The sequence below is a fragment of the Mangifera indica genome, chromosome 5 (assembly GCF_011075055.1).
Source record: "Mangifera indica cultivar Alphonso chromosome 5, CATAS_Mindica_2.1, whole genome shotgun sequence".
Lineage (NCBI taxonomy): Eukaryota > Viridiplantae > Streptophyta > Magnoliopsida > Sapindales > Anacardiaceae > Mangifera > Mangifera indica.
The window spans coordinates 17,654,533-17,676,227 of record NC_058141.1 but is presented as its reverse complement, the minus strand read 5'-3'; the positions used below and the strand labels follow the sequence as shown (position 1 = coordinate 17,676,227).

Genomic DNA, 21,695 nt, shown 5'->3' with positions numbered 1-21,695 from the left:
ATAGCTCAATCACAAAAGGGTATAAAAGATTTTAGGAAAATTGTAAAGAGTGAATATGGTAATTAAAAGAGTGCGAATATTTTTTAATAATAAAATTATGTAAATTCATATTTAAATATTAAATAATATTATATAAAATTTAAATTTAATAATCGAATTTATAATTATTAAATTAAATAAATTAAAATTTTTATGGTAGACTTAAACCATGCTTTCCCATCTTTTAGCACTTGAACTAGCGATTTGGGCTTAACTTGGAAATTCTTGGGTTTGTTGTTGACTTGTTTTGCTTACATCCGAAGTAAAAGCACCAACCATTCAATTCATCGCCTGGTTTTTATTATTCTTGTATGTTTAGCTGAAAGGGAAAAACTCTCCATGCTCGGCAACGTTATTTTTAGGCCAAACGTATGTCCCACCCAAAGTATGCGCTATTATCAAGTTTTCCCCCATTAACTTTGAAAATATCATTTACCCACCCGTGGCCTGTTAAAATTAACGGTTTTAAGGGTAAAATCATCATTTTGTTTGTATTATTAAAAACAAACTTATATTTGATTTTATTTTCTCCCTTAAACCCTAAAAACTAACAATTTTCCCAACCCAAGTTTTAAAAAACTGTATTTTCCCCCTTAGGGTTTTCAATTTTCTGAGTTAGTTTTCCGACGTTATTTCTTCCTCTCTGGTGACCTCCAGGCCACTCCTCTTTCTCTCCGGCATGGCCTCCTTTCGACGGTTGTCCTGGAAGCTGTCGTCGACGAAGACGACTTGTCTTCGTCAACGAGAAGTCTTTGTCGTCGAGACGATTCATCTTCATCATCATCAAAGACAAAGGACGAAGACGACTCGACGATCGTGCCTAGCATAATCATCAGAAGGAGGAATCGTCTGAGAGGAAGAGGAATTCCCTGGAGGTCATTGGAGAGAAAGAAACGACACCGAAAAACTAACTCTGAAAATTGAAAACCCTAAGGGGGAAAACGCTATTTTTTAAAACTTGGGTTGGGAAAAATTATTCATTTTAAAAATTTTAGGGGGAAAAATGAGATAAATTTTTTAGAAGTTAGGGTTCCGTTAAATTTAACAACTCATGGATGGGTAAGTGGTATTTTTAAAGTTAATAAGGGAAAACTTGACAAAAACGCATACTTTGGGTGGAAAATAGTTGTTTGGCCTTATTTTTACCAATTTCCTCAACCGACGGTCCACGCCTACCGAAATCTTGTGGCCCAGACCAGAAATCATCTGCCCACAATTTCTAAAACACTGTAAAATTTGAGCGGATATTCAAATTATCTTTCAGTTTACTGTTCAGCCTAGTGAAAGGAAAAGCACATCCTTGAAATGAGTGGACCTAATCACGCTAGTGTAACCATGAAATCAGACATACCATCAATTCATCTTCATCAAAATTTGCTTTAAACTGAGATTAATCTCTAAATTCTACTATTAATTAACAGTTGGTTCACCTTCACCCTAACAATGGCTGTATCTTTATCATGATTGTCCTTTTATCTTTCTCATACTTCATCGCCGACCGAGCTCCCAAAGTCTCAAAATGACTACTGTTCCCTACTTAACCCTTTATTTATTTATTAGTACAAACCAGACAGTCAAAACTACCAGTCCATATCAAATTCAAGCCATCATCTAAAATGTTCTTATCCAGGGCAATTTGTGAAGCATATACCTAAGAATGAACAACTGCGTTTCCTCTTCCTGAGATCAATTTGGTCACATCTTCGGGGACAAAATATATATACACATAAGTATATCACCATGGCACTGGTGGTGTATTGGTATGATTTCGTTTGTTTTGGCATTGTGGCTGCTGCTTTTATTGGATCCTGGTGGGTGCTATGGAGGAAGGAGCGTGCCTCCAGATGTGATGATAATACCATTTATGAAAGCCTGATAGCCTCTCGACCAGACAGTGATGGCTTTGTACGTGCCATCCCCAAGGCTCATGTTGGCTCATCCCAGCTTTGGACCAGTTGCTGGAAGGGGGTGCACCCTGGATGGCTCTTGCTCACTCGTTTCGTGTCCCTCGTCGCCATGGCCGGATTCTTGTCCTGGGATATTGCGGATTGGGGTGCAAGCATCTTTGTCTACTACACTGAGTAAGTTCTAAATACTTCACTTTAATCAGGATTTATTAATTTGATATTGCGGTTTTTACAAGCTATCGGCATATTTTTTCAGTTTATATGTTAAAAATGAGTACTTTTTTGCTTGGAATTTGGCTAATTAATCAAAATTTTAGAAAACTTCTGAAAGACGCTAATGTTTTACTGTATAGAAGAAACGAGACGAAGTATCTTGGACTGTCTGGTAGTCCATGAAAGTTTTCCAAGTATAAATTAGATTTAAGAATTATCTCTTCAGTGTGACTAAGAACAGCAAAACAAATATTTTATGATCTATCGACCAATCTTAGAATGACAGAAGGCACATTCAACAATGTAATATGTTATCAATAATAGTCACGAAATTTTCTTTCATAAATGGTTAAAAAAATTACAGGCTAGTTTAAGGGAAAAAGACTGGTCTAAAGTATGGTTGTAGTGCCATGGCGATAATTTTAACAGTACAATCTATAATCTATGACATTATACCTAAAATCTTCTTCTACGATCTTACTGCTGGTGCTAATTTGTGAAGCAATTAATTTTTAAATTTTATTGAACCAGTGAAAGCCAATGGCAAAAGAAGCACTTGGAAAGGTTGCTTCTGTAGTTTCACAAATCGGTTCCTAGATCATGCATTCATTGTTATCTCACAATGGTATATTGTCTCTTCAATGTGAAACAGTCTTGTCAATGGAAAAACAGAGGACTTGTTTCTAAACATCCCTTTTGAACCTGCCATCTTTATTTCTCCCATTTTTCTTAGTTTACAATGTTTATTAGTCTAGCCTTGATGGCAACTGCCAATTATCTTAGTTCCTGCTCTAATAGCTTGTAACGTAATAGCAAACCTTTGAATTTTGATGATCTTCGGAAATTATGTTGGAGAAAGCTCAATCTTCTCCAGCTTCTCATCTATAGAGCTTATGGCTTTTCACTGTTTGGCTCATAGGCGAGATTGTTACTCAGTGAGTTAATATCCAATTTCCCTTGTAATATAATCATTTTTGTATCCAACTCAACAGCAATTAAGGGAGGCAAATAAAATTTTTGCCTATTGCAAGTTCTTTTTCATGTTCCTTGAATCGAATCTTCTCTTAATTGGTAGAACAGTGTTTTAGTACTATTTGACTTGTCATAGGAAGGAGATTCTATAAGTATAGGTGAAAGACTTTTATTGTTTCTGATGAATTCCTATTTTTGGTGGTATAATTGATCTGCAGGTGGACATTTACATTAGTTATAATCTATTTTGGGGTACGTCTCTGTTGCCTTCATTAAAAATAATTGTCTACACTAATAAATTAGCCAATGACAAACTAATTTTAAAGCCACTGATGAGTTATACTATGTAGCTGGGGACAATTGTATCTGCATATGGATGTTGGGTTTACCGAAAGGATCCCCCTTCTGCAAATGGGGTAAGAGATGAGTTTGTGACAACGGATATTGAAGAAAGTATAACTACAAACACTTTGACTTACGGGGAAAACGAAGTAAGAGGCAGCATCAAATTGCAAAGCCACTATGCTGAGGAGGTGATTCAACACCGAGCTGGATTTTGGGGATATCTTATGCAAACTATCTATCAGGTTAATCCTTCAAAACGATCATGTCAATCCAAATATTGCCTGCGTCTTTCAGCCCTCAAACGTTAATTGACTTGGTTATTTCATGTTAATTTATTTTTCCATCGTAGTGTCTCTATTCCATAGTTAGTCTTAATTAGTAGATGCTTTTACTGACTGGTTTTTATTGTGTTTTTTATTTTTTGCGCAGACTTGTGGGGGTGCTGTTATCCTAACAGATATCGTATTTTGGTGTATTATTGTACCTTTTTTATCCAATGCTCATCTTGCACTGAATATGGTGGGAACTCACTTCTTTATTATCTAAATTTCAGTTGATTTAACAGCAAAAAAATCCAAAATTCCATAACAAAGTTATATGTATATTTGTTTTACACATCTTTTCTGAATTGTCCTATAATCTGATCTGTGCTATAATATTTATCTGAACTTGGCAGTTGATGGGTTGCATGCACACATTGAATGCTGTTTTTCTTCTGCTAGACTCGGTGCTCAATAACCTTGTGAGTATGCACAATCCATTATAAGAGGCCTTGACATAAAATGATAAAACCAGTTATCAATAGATGTTTTGTTTACTGAACCGGAAGTAGGGGAAAAGATTATTTCACGCATCATTCAACAACATTGGGATTTCTTTAGTATGCTATGCTTTCACAGGTTGAGTGATGCCAATTTTCATGTTGTTGTGCAGCCATTTCCTTGGTTTCGGCTTGCCTACTTTGTCCAGTGGAGCTGTCTCTACGTTGTTTTCCAATGGGTCATTCACGCCTGTGGTTTTTCTTGGTACGCCTAATTAATTATTACATTCACTTTGCCCCTAAAATTTTTCTTGTTCATATTTTCCATTTCACATTAAGACACATTAACATATTTTGAACCTCTTGCAGGTGGCCGTATCCTTTCCTTGAGCTGAACAACCCTTGGGCTCCTTTATGGTATTCTATCGTTATCCCATTATTCTCATCCTTAAATATAATTGATAAAATTAATAAATATTTCTGCCGTGCAGGTATTTCTCTCTGGCTGTGGTTCACATACCCTGTTACGGCATATATGCGCTGATTATAAAGGCGAAAAATAGAATTCTTTCCAGATTGTTTCCTCATGCTTTCCTGAGGTCATACTAGTTTCTTGATAGAAATGTCTTTCATTCTTCATTCCGATTGCACGCTTGAGTTGAGTATGTAATGCCGGAAATATTCAAGGCCAAGCCGGTTCCCTCTGGAAAATGGTGGCTATTTGTCATTGGACAGTGTCCGAGTGGTTGTTGCATACATATATTTCTAATTTATGTGAAATATCATCAGATATGCGCTTTGTTAGTACAAAGAAATTCCTCCGGATAACAAAATCCAGAATACTCAAAGACCAATATTTACTGTGGTAGTTTTCATTGTCATATGCCACAATTAATAGTTTGGATTTTCACTGCAACCAAACGGCCAAATGACTATTTCTTATCCAAACTTTATGAAAAGACCATTTCTTAGCCTTTAAATTTGAAAAGTTCAATTTTTTTTGGACTAAAGTTTATTTTTGTTGCTTAAAATAGATATATTATCATTTATATTCAAATATAAATAAATTATTTTTATCTTAACTAGTACCTTATCTATCTTTTTTTTCACCTCATCTTCTTTTATTTCCCATTCACCACTACTGTTCGTGAAGCCTCCTTATCCCTTCTCCCCTCTTTCCGCACAAAATCTTCCATTCCCATCATGAGTCCCTAACCCACGAAGGAGGAGGATTGAAAGCTGGTGAGTATGGTAGAGAAACTGGATCAGTAAGACCAAGTTAGAGTTAGAGGGTGCTTAACACCACTGATTTGGCTCTAACTTAGGGGCTCCGATTATTTGGGGGATTCACTCTTTGAAATTATAGGGTTTGGCAAGTGAGACAGTGGTGGATGAACAAGTGAAAGTGAAGAACAACTTTTGGCCATTGAAATCCCAACCTCTATATGCTCCTAAAAGCAAGTGAGATACACTCAACATCCATCACACTAAACTTGATGTACACCCGTTCTTGAATTAGCCAATTAACAGAGCCAACAAGGTTGAACTTGATTTTGACCCTGTAAAAGGGTTAAAGTGGAACCCTGTTGCATGAAAAAAAGGAAGAAACTGACTTTAAAAAGTTGGTGGAAACAACTCAATGCAAGGGTGACAACACCTTGAGAGGAACAGTGACCATAGAAAGGAACAAGATTCAAATCCCACTAACAACTTTTATAATTTAGAGGTAAATAAAATTTCATAATTTTTTGGTAGGAAAATTATACTTCTAGCTTCAACAGATTCTTAATAAATTTTATTAACAAATTTAATCAAGAATAGAAATATATTCTTTTCAAACTTAGATAAAAATAGTTGTTTCATCCAAAAGTCTAGGTGGGAATAGTCATTCGCACAACCAAAAACTACATTATGAGAAATGACATCAGCTATGAAAGTATAGCTCAAATGGCTCTTCTGGTCAGTCAACTAACCTTTACAATTAATAGCTGTCTTAACCATACTCGACAACCTTAAAATTTCAACAGTGTGAACCCAAAATGCTTCTAACTGAGGCATTTCAATTGTTAAATTTGCCCTACATGACGAGAGAAATAGCAGAATATATTCCCCATTTCTCCTGCCCCAATTAACGATGAATCAGAAAACAATGAGAGGTTTTTCTTAAGTGTGATCATATTATTGAATTGGCAACAATATAAACCAGCCAAAAAAAATTGTATAATCCTGCATACACTTTTATTCAGCACTCCCAACAAAGCATTCTATTGGCCTAAAGCCCCTAACAACTATAGTGGAATGTAGTTATTTCGCAATTTTAATCACAGTGCAGAACATGTCTTCAAGTTTTTATAAGTCAAAGCAATTCAGTCCTGATCATGCATACACATTTGACCAAAATGCTCAACTTAATATGATTCATACCAATCACAGAGCATATCAATATCATGCGAACATAATCCAAAGCTATGGAATCGAAGGCAAAAACACAAGAAATCTTTGTACATTAATTTCTTCAAAATGACTAATAAATTCCCACATGACAGACAAAAATTATCGTTGGTCAGGTTGAAGTTCTTCGTTGTCTCAAAAGCACTTAAACCCTAAAATAATTCTAGCAACGGCATATACTAGATGTAAAACAACACATCAGATAAAAAACAAGAACCTATAAGCAGTAATGTGCTCATTTATGATTTAGACCAGAATGATATAAATAAAACGAAAGCACAATAAATCTTAAGAGGACCTGCCACAAACAAGAGATATGAGACCATTCCACCATGGATACTAACTGAACTAATCATCCATAAATAAGAAATTAAACAATTCTCCAATAAATTTCCATGATCAAAATGCCACAAATATCAATCAAATAATAAAATAAAATTTCTTATATAAAAAGCCAACAACAATGTAATTAATCCATAACAAAATCTAAAATTAGGATTAACCGAAACAAAATTTAAGTCCGACGATTACTTTATTTATAAAATTAAAGGATCTCGCTAAGATGAAGTAGGTTGAGTGCGATTAATCACCACCAGCCTTCTGGTAAACATAAGTGAGACCACACTTACCACAGTAGTGCCTATCAAAATGATTGGCCATAAAAGTCCCTGCACCACACTCAGCATTTGGACACTCCTTCCTCAAACGCTGCACTTTTCCAGAATCATCCACCTTGTAAAACTGCAACACGGCCAACTTCACCTTCTTCTTCTTGTGCTTGATCTTCTTGGGCTTAGTGTATGTCTTCTTCTTTCTCTTCTTGGCCCCACCACGAAGGCGAAGCACCAGGTGGAGAGTTGACTCCTTCTGTATGTTGTAGTCGACCAACGTACGTCCATCCTCCAGCTGCTTCCCTGCGAAGATTAGCCTTTGCTGGTCCGGCGGGATTCCTTCCTTGTCTTGGATCTTGGCCTTCACGTTGTCGATGGTGTCCGAAGACTCCACCTCCAACGTTATGGTCTTGCCCGTTAGGGTCTTCACAAAGATCTGCATCTTCTTTCGCTCCTCTTGATACAGAGAGAGGATTACGGGACGGCAATAATGTTAAAGGAAGATGAAGGGGAGGGTTAGGGTTTGTGTAGGATTGGGGGTGAATGTGTATGTCTATTTACATATTTAACCTTGAGCATTCTCGGTAATGGCAAATTAGATGGCTGTATTTAGAAGTATGATGGCAAATTGGTATTGGTTGCTCAATACCAACACCATAAAAATAGATAACCATTTTTTAAAATTTTTTGCACATTTTTGATATACTAATAAATATATATTTATATATATTAATAATTTTAAATTAATTATAAAATAATATTTAATTATAAAATAATAAATTAATAATATATATTAATTTATCTATTTAAATATATACACATAATTTTATCGTAATACATAAAGAGCATTTGATTTGGGTAATATTTTATTACTAAAATAGAAAGATTACCTTGAAGATAGATTACTTAGAAGATTACTGGGTATAAATAATTACTATGTTTGATAAAATTTGATAGGTATAAATAATTATTGTGTTTGGTTAAAGGTAATAAAAGATTACTAGTAAATTATTTTACTTAAATGCCTTTAAACATAATTATTTTTGAATATTTTTATATTATTTATCATATTAATTAAAAATAAATTTATTTTTATCACAAAAAATTAATAAATAATAATTTTTTTTATAATAAACTCAAGATTACCCTAGTAATCTTTAAATACTTAAGGTGAAAGTGGTAATCAAATTACCACCTATATTACCTGTCACGTCAGTATTGGTAATAAAAGATTACTGTAATTTTTTATTACTGATAAATCAAACAAGAGAATAAAAAATAGATTACCAAAGTAAACTTAAAAATCATTAACCAAACGCACCCTTAATAAGGGGCATAAATTTATGATTAATTTTGACATGTTTTTATTCTTAACTAGGCGTAGGAAAATTCCTGAAAACAAGTCGAAAGTAGCCCGGCCCCGTTACACAAAAACACAAAATCTGTTGAAAATTATTTCCAATTAATTCAATATTATATAACATATATTATATGTTCTTAATTTGATGGAAGTAGGCCGAAGAGGCTTGCCTGCCATTAGGACCAGAATCACAAATGCGTCCAATTCCCGTAAGTTCAGACATGCCAACACCTGAAGAAACAAGGGCTTTTTTGGCCCAATAATTTTTGGTGTTGACCATCGGCCAGTAAGTATGTCTTTGTTTTCATGTTACTGTCAGTTTTAATTTGCCCTCGTGTAATAGTAGAATCATCAACGGAAAATTAAAGCCATTACATAACTGTTGAGATCTCTCCGTCTTGTGCGCCGATCAAGTACTTAATTTGTATCAACCTAGCCTACATGATACCATACTACATGAAATCAGACGATAAATCAACATAAAGCAATCTTAGCACTTTGTGATATATTGTAATCAGGACACAACATCTTACGCGTACATTACATTTGGAAATCTCACACACACAGAATAATTGTCAGATAAAATTGTTAAAGAATTGTGCAAACGATTTTCTGCAATAATTTAGGGGAAAAGACTTAATTGACAACACTGCAACATCTCCTGATCTCACCCTGTGTGCCTGTAAGCACATCAAGGGAACCCATGTGCACCATTGCTTTGGCATACTTGGCGCTCCACTTTGCTCCATTGTTTGCATATTTCAATACAATCTTTGAGGTTAAGGGGCTGTCCATCAATGTCTGATCCGAACTCAATAACCCACGATGATTTGTCAACTCCTTGTAGTAATTGTTGTCCAAAACACTTGGCGTCACAGATTCGAGTGCCAATATTGGGTTTCTTGGCACATTTGTTGGTGGTGGACACTTGGTTTTCAGGAAAGCTGCAAAACTAGGATCCATAGCTGGATCTTGGGCATGAGTTTTATTGAAAGAGTAGAGACGGTTTGAGAATGCAGAGCAATGTGAGACACCAATGGAGTGAGCTCCTGAGAGTGTTACCATCTCATCAACCGATAACCCTTTTCGTGCAAACAATACAGCCAGTTGCTCCGCACTGAAAAAAGATGGAGGGAGATTATTTCTTGCTTCATCGCTAACAGAGACCCGGCCATCTCGTCGTCCAGCTGGAACGGCGTAGTTTATACCACCAACTTTGTTGGAACTGTCGCGAGCAGCGAAAGCAAGAATGTCGGCACATGACACAGTTTGTGGACATGCAGCCTCTAGCTTTGCTTTGACCTCGTCAATCACCTCGAAGCCACGTAAGCTTGGATTGTTAATAGGATTGTTTCTCTCGACTGCGGTGTTTGCCGGTGTGGATTCCAGCAGCACGGAAGCATCACAACCCTGAAAATAGAAACAAAATGTTACGTTAGCAATGAGCAATCTCGTTTATAATTAAACAATAATATCAAGTTATCAAAAAGATGAAAATTATGAGCATACCCTAACAAAGCAGTCATGAAAGTGCAATCTAATCAGACCAGCAGCTATTCCAGGGTTGTGGGACACGGCTTTGTTTACGACATTTCTCACAATTTTTTCTGCCGATGGACATGTTGATTTATAGAAGCCTACTTTGAGCTTGGCTGATGATGCCAAAGGTAGAGTGGAAACAAATATGATGCATAAGGTGCAATAGAGCACTGCAAGGTTCTGCATTCTATAGCAGCCACCAGTAATCATTGTTATGACATTAACTTAAAATATGCAGGAAGGTGTTTATGAAGATGGCAGTGGAGAGACTGGGTGATCCTCTTGGAGTATATATAAATTGAAAGACAGCATGGGAAGCTGTATAAAGAAGCTGGTGAGTTGGTGTTACTGGAAGCCCCGAAAGCGTGTGTAGCTGTAAGAGTTGAAATTTTCCAACCTATGATAATCACCATAGTTTCCCTGTTTCTTTCTACGAACGGTTTCCTTGGTGCCACCTTTGGTAACTTTGTCAAGGTATGTTTGTCATCTTCTTAAAATCAACTTCAATAAACCTATATATATTACAGTGGCATATATGTAATTTTAAAATCAATTACAAGAGAAAAAGAATAATTAAACTTTATTCATCAATATAACAATATGCAATCGGGTAGTTTAATTTTTAAACTAATTTGTAGCTCCAAAAGAAAAGTTACACGTTTCTTTGAAATTTCAAAAATTCAGATATGCAAGAAACCGGTAGACGGTCTTGTATGACAAATGAGTTTCATTAATCTATTAAACTTTAACGGAGTTTTCTAATGTCATTGGTCGTCAAAAATATATATTAGATTTATAAATGTAAATATTAAAACTCATATTACATAAAATTAATTAACTTATATTAAAGTTTAATCCACATACTTATATACCATTTACTTATATTACATTCAACACCCCTCTTCAAGTGTAATTATTTGAACTATTAAATCCATCGTTTAACTTAACTGGTTTTTAATTAGGTGTATTGTTACTTGTATCTAAGAATATTTTAAGTTGTTAAACCCGTCATTTGGTTTGTTCTCTGATATCATGTCAAAAATATATATTAGATTTATAAATGTAAAGATTGAAATTAACAGATGTATCACTTAATCAAGAATCTGCCCATCAATCGTCCAATTAAAATGCCACTTGGAATTATCTTCTTAGAATTGAATAAGCTTGCAAAACCCATAAGTTAAAAATGCCAGTGAGTGAGCTGTAGCCACTGACCTTGTCATCGACCAAAAATACAATCAAGATCAAGATGCCAGGAAAGAAACACGTCACCACCGGCAGTGAGTTATTATAAAGTTTGTTTCTAATTATGCATCGTTTTTTATTATTAATAACATTATAAAATAAAAATAAATCTGTCTTATAAATAAATTAAGCAGCAGTGGACTCCAACCGAGCTGGTTATGGATTTCAATTTATTGGACAATTATGGTAGTGTAGCTTTCTCAACTGTACTTTGACCCAATCTTCGTAATTAAGATTGCAGAAAATAGGCCTTGATGAGGACGTGAAGGATTTAAAACCTTGCTAAATTAATTAATATTTTCGGACAGATTTTGCTTACTGTAGAAAAATACAACTGCCTTTGAGATTCCAGAAGGTGATTTAATAAATAGTGTGTTGGGATACGAGTGTAAGTTATTAATGTTTTGATTTAATTGATATATATATATATATATATATATATATATATATATATATATATATATATATATAAAATAAAAATATTTAATTAACAGTAATAAAAGAATTAAAATACAATTATATTAAAATACCTCTAAATTAAAGATGTAAAGATTAAGAGAAAATGTAACAAATTAAATGTTGGTGCTTAAATGAAAAACGGTAAGAGAAATTTGTTGTAAACCAAAAGGTGGGGGTTGAGTAGAGTCTGTTAACGACGGGATCAAATAGTATAATAAATCTATATTTTAGATGGGTAATGACAAGATTAAAAAGAAAAAAAAGTGAGATTAAAGAAATGAAAGTAATTTGATGGAAAATGAGAAGGGGGCAACTATGAAAAAGAGGTTGTCACACAAAACTAAATTGTGAAGTTTTAATAATGTAATAATGGATAATAAAATCAAGAAATCGAGATCTAAATAAATGTTATTATGGAGTATAAAAGTTTAGTTTTAAAGGTAATAGTGGCCAAAGAATCGAGATTTAGATGAATGTCATTGTCGAGTTTTTGTTTTTCAATGGTGGTTGTTGCTATTTTGGTTTGTTCTCACCAACTACCATTGCTAATGGTTGGTTGTGTGGTAAAGATTGGCGGGTGGTAACAATTGGTGGTGTTAGTGTATGTTATGCAAGCTTTCGACAATGGTGATAGTAAGATGGTTTTGGTATCAACAAGTGGTAGTGAGTGGCGTAAATATAATTTTTATTAAATATAAAGACGTTTTGTCTCGAAAATATATTTAATTTATAATTTAACCGATTAAAAAGTCATTCATGTTTAAAAAAATAATAATAAAATAAAAACTAATTATATAATAATAAGATTAAAAGAATAGTTTAGCTTTATTGACGGCAGCTTACCTTCATCAGTTATGGAGCATTAGACTAGGAGGGTCTGTTTGTTTTTATCAAAGTGGAGCAGCTGATAACACGAAATTGAGTCCATAGCTTATTCTGGATACCAACTCAACGAAAGATGACATGCCTTTCACGTATCGAAACAAACAAAACGACTTGGCATTTTTCGAATTCGGTGTATGCATACAAATTGTAACCAACACTTTTCTCCCTGTCTTTTACACACCAAGAACACAACCCTCCAGGCTCTACCTAATAAGATTAGTTAATTAGATATATATTTTTCAATAATTAAAATGTGTTATTAATTAAAATAATCAGATTTTGGCAAGATTTAAAAAAAAAATTAGCCGGGTAACTTAGGACTACATCAATAAAACCAACAATTTATAGGCTGGCAAGAATGACTCTAATATAAATCAGAATTTTAATCATTGTCTACAAATTTCAAAAATTTATCCTAGTTTCCGGCATTTTTGACTGGCATATCGAACGAATACTCTAAGATGTCTAATTTGGGGGTGCGGGGTTGTATTTACACTTTTTGTAACTTAAGGGGCTACAAAAAAATATTGTACGTATATAGTAAGCTATAAGTATAATAAAATCTCGATTTTCTTAAGTTCATTGTAAGTAAGAGATAAGTGTAAAATTTTCAGAATAAGGGGATAACTCACCCAAAAATAATATACTAATAACATATTTCTTATACCATTTTTCATTTAGCCCCCATTAATTTATAACTTTTGCACAAAGATCCATAAATATGCCAATGAAAAATCAACCCCTTATTTTTAAATCCACAGTATCCCCTCATTCTATGTTAATACTTGAATTTAATGATTAATCTTATGTATGAGATTTTGTAAATGAGAATATAAAAGGCTACATGGGAACTTTGGCAAAAATAATGTATTTAATAATGTTTTACTTCTGGACTAATTTTTTATAACCCTTCAAAAATATTATTTTAATTTGTTACCCTAAAATTTTAAAAACAAGAAAATAAAAATAAGTATTATATTCAAAACATTTTAAATATAATTTGAAATTACAAGTATTAACCAATATAATATAAAATCGAGTGAAAAAAGAATTGAAGTATAGAAAAAAATGTCAGTGTATTTATTTTTTTAAAAGAAATATTCAAATATTTGATAAAATTTCTTGGTGAAAAAAAATGAAGTTACAGTTTTCAGAGACCTAAAAACGGAAATATTGATTTTGTAAAAAACCTTAATTTTCCCGCACCGGCTCGCAAACCCATCCGGGAACAACTCTGGGTTCAACCGGAGTGATTCAAATAAGGGTTGAGCTTAGGCGAGTGTGTGTTAGAAACACAGCAAGAATGGAGAAACGCTGCAAATTCTGGCTTCCCAAGAAGAACCGATTCTGTGCTAACCTCCCTCTCAATGATTCTATGTAAGTTATCTCTCTCTCTCTTTTGTTTTCTCTCGGTTTGCAAATTTCTAAAATTCTTACATATCCTGTTATGTAATTGTTTAAGGTTCTGTGGCAATCACAACCCGAGGTCCGGTAATGAGTGGATTGCATGCCCAATTGACCCTTCTCAGTAAATTCCTTTCACACTGCTCGGCTTTTTTCTATCGATATTTTTTCATTTTTTTTCCTTCTATAATTTATTTTCTTAGTTATTTAAGTTCTTTTATGACTTGATAGTTCTGTTCTCAAAGAAAATCTTGAAGGGCATATGAAGAGATGCCCATTATTGAAACAAGTTCAATCTTTGGCTCTCCAACCATTTTACCAAAAGGGCATCAATGCTGGAATAGAAGATGAAGAACAATGGGATACCGGCACTGTTAAAGATAATGTAACCTCTGAAATGAAGAGGAACACTGTTTATAGCTTGACTGTTCCTGAGTTCCATAATTTGATTAAAAAGATCGAGTCAATTCATGATTTAATATGTAATGATATAAGGGAATCATTTAAGATACCAGAAGCTTGCAATGTATGGATTAAGAGAGAAATAGACAGGTGATGAAGTTGAATTATGCCTTTTGATTTTAGGTTGGGATTGTTTGAATTTGTGAGATAAATTGATTGTTGGCAGGAAATTACCATTTCAGGAGAAACATGTTGTGCAACAGGCATCAATTCTAGGGAACTTGGAAGAATTTGGGGTATTGAAGAACTCTGATGGAATGGATCAAGATGATGAAGAAAGACCTGCTGTGGTTGAATTTGGAGCTGGGAGAGGGTACTTGACACAAATGCTTGCAGATTGCTATGGCACCAAGAGGGTCTTTCTGATTGAAAGAAAGTCATACAAACTGAAGGTCAGATTACTTTCATATTATTCAGTTTGGGTATTGTAATTGCAATTTGTGTGTTCTTGAGCTTGTCGAAACTTTATTTAGAAGTAACTTATTTATTTTTATGCTATGCTGGTGCCACTCTCAGGCCGACCGATCCTTGCGACAGAAAGAGTGCTTGACAATTGAGCGTTTGAGAATTGACAGTAAGGCTTTTAGAATCTTATTCTATGAGTATTTTCTTATTTCTTTGTAAAGTCCCGGATGCCTTTTGTTTTCACATTAGCTTTACTGAACATGAGTTTTATAGTTGAAGTGCTGCTGGTGCTGGTGTGATATTTTGATCTAAGAATCCTTTTCATGAGTGAGAATCTTCATCTTTGCAATGTACTTTGTTAAGACGAAATATTGTTACTTTTTGTGCATCCATCTATCATGTAGTTTGTTTGTGTTTTGCTGTTTGAAAGGTACATGGCACAGATGTCTCTATAAATTTTTACTTTTCAATAGTTACATTATGAAATCCCAATTGCACAGTTGAGGACCTGAACTTGAACGCTGTGGAGTCTTTAAGGGAAGTTCCTTTTGTGGCTATTGGTAAACATCTCTGTGGCCCTGCAACAGGTACTTTGTACTTTGATTTGATTATTAAGCTTGTAATTATGCATCACGGGTAACTATTCTATCAGCCATGGGAGAGTTTTTACTGACTGTGTTGATATCAATTTTCTATTTTCTGCATGGAATATGCTTTCTGCAGATTTGACTCTAAGATGTTGCCTGGGCGGACAAGTGAGTCAAGAAAATGGTGAACAGTGCACTGGTAAACGCTACATGAGGGGTCTTTCAATAGCAACATGCTGTCATCATCTTTGCCAATGGAAACACTACATAAGTAATTAATTTTTCCTGCCTAACATATATGTGTGTGTGTATGATAAAACTACTAACCAATGGAAACACAACAATTTTTTTTTCCTGTTGTGCAAGTGCATAGCAAAACTACTAATCAGCCTTACGGAGAACATTTTATATGGGCTGACCAAATATATTTGGGCTCCTTGCAGATAAAAAGTATTTATCCAGTTTGGGGATTGCTAAGGAAGAATTCCATGCAATTTCATGGTTTACCAGCTGGGCAGTAGATGCTGATCATGGTTCAGATGATTTTGATGTTACTGATAGCACATTGAATTTGGAATCTATGTAATGTTGTCAAACTTGTGCTAATGCAAAGGCCTCATTGATTATTTGTTTGGAATATCAATAATTTGCTGTTTTTAACTAACTAGATGGATTATTGTCCTCTAATTGGGGCATTATATGTTTTTCTGGTGTGCAGTGGGAAAGAAGTAGGTGGTGAGGTGAAAGGGGGAGTTGAAGAACTTGTGAGGAATACGAAAGCAGTTGAAAGAGCAGTGTTGGGATTCAAGTGCAAGCAGATAATTGATATGGGAAGGTTGATGTGGATAAAGGAACGTGGCTTAGTCACAGAATTTGTTAAGTATGTCCCAGCAGCCATCTCTCCTGAAAACCATTTGCTGATTGCCAGATTTACTGACTTCTTGAGGTTGTAATGTTAACAATTTTGCTAAATTTTGGTCGTAAGTTAGTTAGTTTTGCTACAATATATTGTCACTGTGATTGCCCACATACAGTTGGAAGTCAGGCTCAGATTGTTGAGAACTGCCAATATTTTTCTGCATCCTGACCAAGTATTGAATATTTGGGAAATCATCACTCATTGTCGTCTAGAAGATTAGAATATTGTAGTACAATTATATACATTTTTTCAGACTCAAACTTTAAATAATGATTTTCCCTTTAATCTTTTTTTCTTCACTAATGATGCAGTATAGCACATTGCCAAATTTTAACTGGTAATAGGTAAATGTTATATAGGTATAATATTAATCTTTTATCAAGAGTTTACACCATTGATAACAATTTGGGAGGAATGGATTTTCTTCCGCCCGGAATAAGCAACTCTGTCCTTGGACAATCCAATTTGGGGACCCCCATGAAATCACGTTGTCAAAAAACATATACGAAACGTCGTTTTATCTGTAAACGCAGGCAAATGTCGTTCAAACATCAGGTGGACGTTTGACTAGTCTGTCCTTCATATCATTACCGTCCGTTAGTCGATTATGGTGAAGCCGAAAACGCCATTATACCCGAAGCTAAAATATTAGTTCATTGTGGATTTTGTTGAAGTTTTGTGGTGAGACCATTTGTGGAGGAGTATATCTATCGTATTTGTATTTGTGGAGCATGTCTGCAGCTGCATTGGGCTTTATTTCGGCTCCCAACTCAGTGAGTCTCAGCCTCACCCACCTGTTGCCTCCAAACACAAGCCTGATTTTCTTTAACTCTCTATCGATGCCCACTTATGGAAACTCTTGTTTATCGAAGCCAGCTTCTCTTAGTTAAGTATTATTTTTTAGAGTTCCATATGGATCCTTCAACACCAAGCGCAATTCCTTCTTCACTTCCTTTAAACCCTTTTCTTCTCCTGTCATGCAGTGGCAGGATTGCACGTAATGCTCTCTCATTTTTTACTTTAATTCAGTTTGATAAATGTTACTAGTTTCAACAGCTTACGGGCAAATTGAATGCAGGGTAAGAACTGAAATTGATGTACCTGTTTCGGTAGCTTATAATTGTTACTCTGACAGCGAAGCCATTCCTCGTTGGATGCCGTTTATTTCTTCTGTAAAGGTTCTTCTTCACTTCACCTATTTGCTTTAGTTTTATCTATTTATTCTTTCCTTTCATGTGAATGCAGGATTAGTCAGCCAATTATTAGCTACATTAAGGATGAAACTTATTTCCTAATATGTGAAATGATAGATATATGTCAGAATTAGTTCATCATAACCAGGTGAAATTGATTTTTGATGTAGTGGTTCTGTTATGATAGGTATTGGAAGACAAGCCTAACTTATCACAATGGTCTTTAAAATATAATGCTTTTGGTCGTGATATAGAATACTCTTGGCTTGCTAGAAATTTGCAGGTGAGTTTCACTGGACAGTGTTTACCCATTTACTCTTGACTCTTTTATTCAATTGATTTTTGTGTTATTTTTTTCATGTTCCCTTTTATATTAGGCTTTAATCTGCTACCTGCAGCCTATCCCAAATCAGAAAATTCACTGGAGATCTCTAGAAGGTCTTCCTAATAGGTAACTGTAATAAAACCCTGTGGCCAAAACTTACGACTTGCAAGCATGATTTCATATTTTTGACTATATTGTAGAGTCAACGAGAATTTTCTTGTTGACATTTGTGACTGTTGTCCAAGGTTTAACAGAGTAAAATCTGCTGGCACATGGAAGACAATGCTATATTTGGGAGCTCAGATTGATTCAATATAGTGTGGACACTTTTTCATGGCTTCATGCTATGGCTTGGAGAGAAGAAAGTACAAAAGAAAAAGATAATAGGCAGAGCCAGAGCTCCGAGACTTGTAGGAGAGAGAAGAAATGTCCTTTCTACTTCAAGCTGTGAACTAACAAATTATATAAATCTTTTACAGCTAACTGTTTCATATGAGGTTCCTCAACTTCTAGTTCCAGTTGCATCTGTAAGCTTTCTCACCTTCGATTTAGAAGCTTTGGTGGCTTGTGATAAAGAACACACCTATTTTAATATCTTGGAAAGAAATAGTGGAAGGAATATTGTATTTGTTTGAATGTGCCTCAACATTTTGATGTAGCATGCATCATCACACGTTTCTCTGTTAACATTTTCAGGCCCTTCAACCTTTTCTAGAAAGCTTACTCAGAAGGGGTTTGGAAAGTTTTGCTAAGGTTGCAAAAAGCTATTAGGCGAACTCAATTTATGACGGTCTCAATTCAGTAATAAAATTTTCAGGTTCATTATTGTAACCGATTTTTTGATGTGGATGCTCTTTCCCTCAATGAAGTATAGTTCTCTTTTGTCTGTATTGTCCATGTATGTGTGGTTACCAAGGCTTTAATCTTAAGCTTTGGAGTTACCGTCAGATCTTTAGATAGACGGTAGCTTTTTACATCGATGTTGTACCGTCCTTCTTGTAAAAGAATCGTTCTTGCAACAGAGCAGTTTAAGCTAACTGAAGGGAGAAAAAGAAAAACGAATACAAATATCAAAAACTTCATTAAAATGAGAAAACGCATTTATGATACAGACCGTGTCACAAATAAAAAATGGACTACATCAAACGGGCAGCCACCCTGAAATTGGATTATTTACGAAAAAATAATCCATAATGACTTTACGCAAGAACAATATATCAGGATCATTTCTACAACCACCGCCATCCGTCACTCTATGTACATCAGCCAGGCATCAGCCAGGAACTCACCCATCGCAGCTGGAAAATGTTGATACCTACAAAACTGGTAGCTGCTTTTTCTAGCATCTGACTGAAGCAGCCAGAAACAGTAAGAATTCTCTCCTAATCAAGAGATTTTATTTAGATATAATATTTACATTCAACGGCCTGCACTGCCATTCAATAAGCTCTTCAAGCTGCACAAGGCCTCTGCAGAAATCTTGCAACACCTCGTTCTCCGTTGTTGAGGTGGTGATGGCTCCCGGTGATCAAGGGAAGTGAAGCATATAATTATTACTGTGAGATTGTCAAATGTGTTGAGGCGCAAGGCCCCCATGACAAGGTCCCTGGCACACTGTTCAGGGTCATCATGACGCCGCAGTCCTCGATGTACAAGGTTTACTGCATGCTGACTTGACATCACATCCCAGATTCCATCACATCCAATGATGAGAAACTCGTCATCTTCTGTTAAAACCATCTGCTGAAATTCAGGTTCTGCTATGAGAGGTGAACGAGAACCCCAAGGAAACTTCATGTCCCAATCACCCAATGCACGGGACACTGATAAAACACCATTTAGATATCCATCACCCCCAACATAACCACCCAACCCTTCAACTCGCTTCTTTTCAGATGGATATATTGGTCTGTGGTCTTGAGACATGTCAATTGCCTCTCCCTTCCGGCAGAGAACTGCACGACAATCACCGGCATTAGCCACCATCAGAAGCCTGAGGAAAAGAACAAGATCAATAAGCAAGGATAGAAGAAAAAAGAAAGAGCACGGCATTTAAAGTAAAGTGCATAAACTGATTCAAGCTTCAGAAGAATGAATTTACCTTCCAAATATCAAAGCAATAAGTGCTGTTGTTCCAGAGGAGCTACTCACGCTGGAGTCAGCAGACAAAGCCTTGTCTGCATGCAGATATGCATTCCGAAGGGAGTTCTCAACCGCTTTCAAAAAAACATCATCATCTTCAGATGATTGGGGGAAGTTGACATCTTCAAAAATAAATCTAATTACATTTTTCCTGATGTATGCTGCTGCTTCGGGTCCTCCATGACCATCAAACACCTGATAGTCAGAACAACTTTAATCTAACTTTTAAACAATATCATTAAAATGAGGTAATAATAGAAGTCTGAAAGGTTAATTACCCCATAAAAAGCACTAGGCTTAGGAAATGTAAAGAGGGATCCCAAGTGAGATGACAGATCATCTATTTTTATATGCTCATCTTCCATGTCTCTGCGTGGACCGATGTCTGCAAAACTACCAGATCGAATGCTAGGAACAAATTGCAGGTCAGGAGATTCAAGACTGTCATCTGGAATCTTTTCTGCAGATTTTTCGTCCTAAAATACAGAAAGTTATCTGACATAAGTATACCACTTTGAGGGTTACAAAGCAACAAATCTATGGTCTCTGGCTTAGAGAAAGATCACTGATGAAATTAACAGGCTTGTTGCTTCAATTAGGAAACAGTTCTGAATTCTACAAATAATTTACTATAAAAAGCAACCATACAAGCTTTCATACTAATATTGATTAGAATCGAGATCTTGTGCAACTAACGTTTCATATACCAACCATACTAAAAAATTTGCAAGAAATGAAATTCTTTTTTAAGTCCATCAAATCACAACAAAAATGTGCAATCCAGTCAAACATTACCACAAAATGAGATCTTTTATGAAATCTTCCCAACTCACTCCAATGTTAAGACTTAACTAAACCTAACCTAATTAAGGTATTTACAAATAATTCACTAACTATACAGAAACATAATAAAGCAACTCTGTCAAGAACATTCTTAAACTTCCTAGGCTAACTAATCTTTGAGTAATCAGAATCTTAAATCAGTTTATACATAGGAAATAATCAATTTGATAGAGAAATCACAAGATCTTATCTAACCACTTGAGAGGTGGACAAGTCGTTTGAAACTGACTCCGATATACGAACTTGATTCACAGCTTGCGGAGAAACCGGCGATGTAATCGTAACAATACCTTCAATCTCTTCAATTTTGCTTCCTTTACCGAAATAATTAACATCCAACGCAGCCACCCTCTGCTGCAAATGCAAAACCTCTGATTCAGCTACCATCTTCAAAAAGCATTTACTAACAACCAAAATTTCGTCAAATCTCTCAAGATCTGAACCTCCCAAACTAAATGAATTTTCTAATATTTATTTTCTTTTTTCTCGTGTCAAGGTTTTTTTAATTCTCGAGCAAAATGATCAAACTTCGAGGATGGTGGGCTTGAACTTGTTTATATTGGGTGAGGACTGAGATACCGGTAACCGGTGGCTACAGATGAAAGTAGTTCTGGAATAGGACACGTGTA

General features: G+C 35.1%; 5 protein-coding genes and 1 long non-coding RNA gene across 6 annotated transcripts; 3 read left to right on the top strand and 3 right to left on the bottom strand.

Moving 5' to 3' along the window:
- The first annotated feature begins 1,665 nt into the window (after positions 1 to 1,665).
- On the top strand, positions 1,666 to 5,051 carry LOC123216819. The gene is made up of 8 exons (XM_044637403.1): positions 1,666 to 2,120; positions 3,350 to 3,383; positions 3,482 to 3,718; positions 3,906 to 3,995; positions 4,153 to 4,218; positions 4,410 to 4,501; positions 4,606 to 4,653; positions 4,728 to 5,051. The coding sequence occupies exons 1-8, from the start codon at positions 1,780 to 1,782 to the stop codon at positions 4,843 to 4,845; spliced, it is 1,026 nt and encodes a 341-aa protein (XP_044493338.1). The 5' UTR covers positions 1,666 to 1,779; the 3' UTR covers positions 4,846 to 5,051.
- A 2,061-nt stretch (positions 5,052 to 7,112) lies between these two features.
- LOC123216820 (ubiquitin-40S ribosomal protein S27a-like) lies at positions 7,113 to 7,830 on the bottom strand. Its single transcript, XM_044637404.1, has one exon. The coding sequence runs from the start codon at positions 7,738 to 7,740 to the stop codon at positions 7,270 to 7,272; it is 471 nt and encodes a 156-aa protein (XP_044493339.1). The 5' UTR covers positions 7,741 to 7,830; the 3' UTR covers positions 7,113 to 7,269.
- A 1,308-nt stretch (positions 7,831 to 9,138) lies between these two features.
- On the bottom strand, positions 9,139 to 10,407 carry LOC123216420 (peroxidase 5-like). The gene is made up of 2 exons (XM_044636831.1): positions 10,168 to 10,407; positions 9,139 to 10,068 (listed from the first exon to the last, which is right to left on the bottom strand). The coding sequence occupies exons 1-2, from the start codon at positions 10,405 to 10,407 to the stop codon at positions 9,295 to 9,297; spliced, it is 1,014 nt and encodes a 337-aa protein (XP_044492766.1). The 3' UTR covers positions 9,139 to 9,294.
- A 3,578-nt stretch (positions 10,408 to 13,985) lies between these two features.
- Positions 13,986 to 16,848, top strand: LOC123215856 (tRNA:m(4)X modification enzyme TRM13 homolog). Its single transcript, XM_044636120.1, has 9 exons — positions 13,986 to 14,163; positions 14,249 to 14,314; positions 14,422 to 14,742; positions 14,819 to 15,044; positions 15,169 to 15,226; positions 15,558 to 15,644; positions 15,781 to 15,915; positions 16,088 to 16,226; positions 16,363 to 16,848. The coding sequence occupies exons 1-9, from the start codon at positions 14,090 to 14,092 to the stop codon at positions 16,595 to 16,597; spliced, it is 1,341 nt and encodes a 446-aa protein (XP_044492055.1). The 5' UTR covers positions 13,986 to 14,089; the 3' UTR covers positions 16,598 to 16,848.
- Positions 16,849 to 17,152: 304 nt separating this feature from the next.
- LOC123217783 lies at positions 17,153 to 18,979 on the top strand. Its single transcript, XR_006502533.1, has 2 exons — positions 17,153 to 17,741; positions 17,944 to 18,979. It is a non-coding gene; the product is annotated as an uncharacterized LOC123217783 (long non-coding RNA).
- A 162-nt stretch (positions 18,980 to 19,141) lies between these two features.
- On the bottom strand, positions 19,142 to 21,591 carry LOC123215267 (probable protein phosphatase 2C 49). The gene is made up of 4 exons (XM_044635292.1): positions 21,262 to 21,591; positions 20,502 to 20,699; positions 20,183 to 20,418; positions 19,142 to 20,074 (listed from the first exon to the last, which is right to left on the bottom strand). The coding sequence occupies exons 1-4, from the start codon at positions 21,451 to 21,453 to the stop codon at positions 19,501 to 19,503; spliced, it is 1,200 nt and encodes a 399-aa protein (XP_044491227.1). The 5' UTR covers positions 21,454 to 21,591; the 3' UTR covers positions 19,142 to 19,500.
- Between the last annotated feature and the right edge of the window lie 104 nt (positions 21,592 to 21,695).

Coding starts and splice junctions, on each gene's coding strand:
- LOC123216819 (XM_044637403.1), top strand. CDS start 1,780: ATGGCACTGGTGGTGTATTGGTATGATTTCGTTTGTTTTGGCATTGTG. Junction 3,996..4,152: donor CTCATCTTGCACTGAATATG/GTGGGAACTCAC, acceptor TGAACTTGGCAG/TTGATGGGTTGCATGCACAC. Junction 4,654..4,727: donor AACCCTTGGGCTCCTTTATG/GTATTCTATCGT, acceptor TCTGCCGTGCAG/GTATTTCTCTCTGGCTGTGG.
- LOC123216420 (XM_044636831.1), bottom strand. CDS start 10,407: ATGATTACTGGTGGCTGCTATAGAATGCAGAACCTTGCAGTGCTCTAT. Junction 10,069..10,167: donor TTCATGACTGCTTTGTTAGG/GTATGCTCATAA, acceptor TTCTATTTTCAG/GGTTGTGATGCTTCCGTGCT.
- LOC123215856 (XM_044636120.1), top strand. CDS start 14,090: ATGGAGAAACGCTGCAAATTCTGGCTTCCCAAGAAGAACCGATTCTGT. Junction 14,315..14,421: donor TGCCCAATTGACCCTTCTCA/GTAAATTCCTTT, acceptor ATGACTTGATAG/TTCTGTTCTCAAAGAAAATC. Junction 14,743..14,818: donor ATTAAGAGAGAAATAGACAG/GTGATGAAGTTG, acceptor GATTGTTGGCAG/GAAATTACCATTTCAGGAGA.
- LOC123216820 (XM_044637404.1), bottom strand. CDS start 7,740: ATGCAGATCTTTGTGAAGACCCTAACGGGCAAGACCATAACGTTGGAG.
- LOC123215267 (XM_044635292.1), bottom strand. CDS start 21,453: ATGGTAGCTGAATCAGAGGTTTTGCATTTGCAGCAGAGGGTGGCTGCG. Junction 20,419..20,501: donor AGCCTAGTGCTTTTTATGGG/GTAATTAACCTT, acceptor TCTGACTATCAG/GTGTTTGATGGTCATGGAGG. Junction 20,075..20,182: donor ATTGCTTTGATATTTGGAAG/GTAAATTCATTC, acceptor TCTTTTCCTCAG/GCTTCTGATGGTGGCTAATG.